We start from the raw sequence: 3,130 nt of genomic DNA, 5'->3' as shown, positions 1-3,130 counted from the left end.
CCCGGGGCCGCCGGGGACACGCTCCTCTCTCGGGCCTGGGAGCCCCGGGCCCAGGGCTCAGAGCCGGCGGCCAGGAGGGCTGGCCCACCTCCCAGGCGGGGCCGCCGGGCTCGCAGAAACAGAGCCAGAGGCAACAGGTGGGCCCCGAAGGGCCAGAAGAGCGAGCGAGGGGGGCGGCGGCCCACGTGGGCCCGGCGGGAGTCGGGCGCCTCTTCCGAGGGCAGCCTGGGCATCGTGCTCGAGGAGCTGGACCCCGACGACCTGAGCGCCGACGAGGCGCAGAGCGCGCTGTCCGCCACGCTGCACCAGGCCGCCCAGGAGCTCAGCAAGAAGGAGTGGGCCCTGCGGAGCGGCGCGGACGCAGGCCAGGGGCCCCGCGAGTTCTTGGCCCTGGTGACGGTGACCGACAGAGCCAAGCGGGAGCCGACGGAGAAAGGGGCGCCGGGGCCCGAGGCCGTCAGCCTCGACGGCGGCGGCGAAGGCCGGAGCCGCCGCGTCCCCGACTTAGTGGCCCTGCTTGCCGTGCGAGACGCGGGCGACGAGGAGCCGGCGCACGGCGACGCTCCCGAGAGCGAGTCGCAGCCGAACGGGGAGCCGGGAGACGAGGCGCTGGACAACCCCGAGTTTGTGGCCATTGTGGCCTATACGGACCCGTCGGACGCCTGGGCCCGCGACGAGCTGCTGAAGATCGCTTCGGTGATCGAGTCCCTGGGCTGGAGCGCCAGGAGAGACGGGACGGATGCCCTCCGCGAGGTCCTGGGCGTCCTGTCCCAGGACACCGGGGGAGCCCGCGTGAAGGTGGAGGAGGCGGGCCGCCAGCTGGACGCCCTGGTGCTGCGGAAGGCCGCGGACGGCGGGAGCCTGCGGGAGTGCATCTGCGCCCTGGCCGCGCCCGACCCCCCGGCCGCCGGCAAGAGGGCGCGGCGTGGCCCCCTGGCGGGCTGGGGCGACGGCGAGGGGGGCCTCCTGGAGCTCGTGGCGCTGCTGGCCGCGCGGGACTCGGCGGGGCTGATGCCCGAGGCCGGGGAGCGCGCCCGGGAAGGCGGGAGGCGCGGGCGCGCCGGAGGCCAGCTGGGCGAGGTGCTGGAGCTGCTGGCGGCCCGGGAGGGCGCGGCGGCGGCCGGGGGCCCGGAGGCGGCGGCCGAGGCGGCGGCGAGCGAGGAGTCGCAGCCCGAGCCCCGGGCGTCCGGCAAGGCGCGGGCCAAGCGGGCCCGCACGGCCTCCGGGGCGCTGGGCGAGGTGGGCGAGGCGGGCGCGGCCCCCGCCCCGTCGGGCTCCCGCAGACGCCGAGGGGGAGGCGGCGGCGGCGGCGGGCGGGCGGTCACTCTCGAGACGCCGGCCGAGGACCGGGCCGCGGCGCACGGGAAGAAGAAGGGGCGCGCGGGCGCGGGGGCCCACGTCCAGGCCGGCGAGGCCAGGGCTCCGCCGCCCCCCGGCTCCGAGTCGGCGGGCGGGAGGAAGGCTCGTCGCGGCGGGAGGCAGCCCCCCAGGTGCCGCTAGGGGGCCCCGGAGCCGCGCGGCCGCCGCCGGGGCGCTGCCCCCGCCCCCCTGCGGCCGAGGCGGCCTCCCCGCTTCTCCGCGCCCACCCCCGCTCTGCTGCGCCGCGGGCCTCCCGCCGCCCGCCTGCCCGGCCCCTCGCAGTCCCTCCTTGGCAGGCGGCGGGAGCGATCCCCAGGGAAGAAGGAGAGAGGTGCGGGCTCCCCGGAGGCAGCAGCCCCAGGTGATGGGACGGTGTCTCGGGGCCCACCCAGGGCGCTGGGCTTTGGGCGGCGCGGGCTAGCAGCGGGGTGAGCGTGGCGGCGGCCGTCGGGCAGTGGGGAGGCCCGCCGGGCCAGAGAGTTCTTTCGGGCTCTCTGCGAGGCCCCCGTCGTTCCAGACACCTGCTTTTGGCCTGCGTCCCTGGCCCCCCGCCCCGGTCTCATGGGGCCTGGGCTCTGGGATGGAGCCTGGGCCACCCAGCTGGGCCGTGGGTGTCTGCGTGTAGCTGAGGCCTGAAGGCTGATCCTCCCTGCTTGGGGGAGGAGATGATATCAGAAAGAGGGGCAGCCGAAGGGCAGAGGGGGCAGCTCCTAGGGGAGGGGAGAGGTCCTCTGACAGAGGAGGGAGGAGAGGTGGGGAAGGGTGGGGGCAGGGGAGGAGGAGGAGGAGGAGGAAGGGAAAGGGCACCAGGCCTGCCCCCCTGGGGTGCAGCTGAGACAAGTGAGCCAGCCCCTCAAGGCCAAGGCCGGCCACCTGCTACTGTCCACAGGCTGAATCTCACTCAGGCTGCCCAGTGAGTGCCAAAAATCTGAATTATTTGCCACCATTTTCAATCCCATAAACTCCAGATTTCTGGCTTCCCTCATTGGCAGTGCAGGGCAGCGCACCTCCCACAGGCCCGTGGTCCCCTCCCCACCCCCGGCCCCCTCGTCCCAACAGCTGTCCCCCCTGTCCCGTGGGCTGACCAGCCCCTCAGCACTGGTCTTGCAGCCCCTGGCATAAGAGGATGCGGGGTCCCGGGTTCACCCTCTGAGTGAATTAGACCTCGGAGGGGACCCTGAGGGGGCACCTGAGGGGCAGGGGCTGGTCCAGCCAGTGTAGGAGCTGCCCAGGGAATGGCGTTGAGAGGAAGGAAGTGTGCCCAGGAGGGAGCTGCAGCCCAGCCCCGGGTTCCCCCAGGAGCGTGGCTCAGCGCTGTGGGGGTCAGCACCTGCTGTCCCAAGTGTGGCTGCTTCCGCGGGGTGTCAGTGTCCGCGTGGTGAAGCGGACCCCAGCCCTTCCCGCCCACCTCACTGTGTCCCCTCCGTAGCGCTCTGCCCCGGATGCCAAGTCCTCTTGCCCTGGGGCTGTGTGTGCCTGAGCCAGAGTCCCTGTCCCCAGGGGGTGCCAGGAGGGCCCTCCCTCCATGTCTCCAGGAAGGCGCAGGGGCCTGGGGGCGCCCTCACAGCCCGACTGGACTGTGTGAGCCCCGCCTGGGGACACCCAGGTGCAGGAGCAGACTCAGGATGTGCTTCAGCTGTTCTAGAAGCTGCCTCCCTCAGAACCACAGGGACCTCCATGGGACAGTTCCTCAGATCACCACGGAGCAGGCTAGGGTAGGCCTGGGGCTGGGGCTGGGGAGGAAGCCCCCTCCTCCCTGTTGGGGGGGGGG

The 3,130-nt window shown here is 73.8% G+C and overlaps 1 protein-coding gene across 1 annotated transcript; it reads left to right on the top strand.

The window, feature by feature from the left end:
• Window positions 1–3: 3 nt before the first annotated feature.
• Window positions 4–1,500, top strand: PNMA8B (PNMA family member 8B; the record flags this gene model as incomplete). Its single annotated transcript, XM_081810248.1, has 1 exon — window positions 4–1,500. A coding segment is annotated over one exon (1,497 nt), but the record flags the coding sequence as incomplete, so codon positions are not given.
• Window positions 1,501–3,130: the final 1,630 nt, after the last annotated feature.

Source organism: Leptonychotes weddellii, unplaced genomic scaffold (genome assembly GCF_054177405.1).
Source record: "Leptonychotes weddellii isolate Sample4059 unplaced genomic scaffold, ASM5417740v2 HiC_scaffold_20948, whole genome shotgun sequence".
Lineage (NCBI taxonomy): Eukaryota > Metazoa > Chordata > Mammalia > Carnivora > Phocidae > Leptonychotes > Leptonychotes weddellii.
This window is presented reverse-complemented; position numbering and strand designations above follow the sequence as displayed.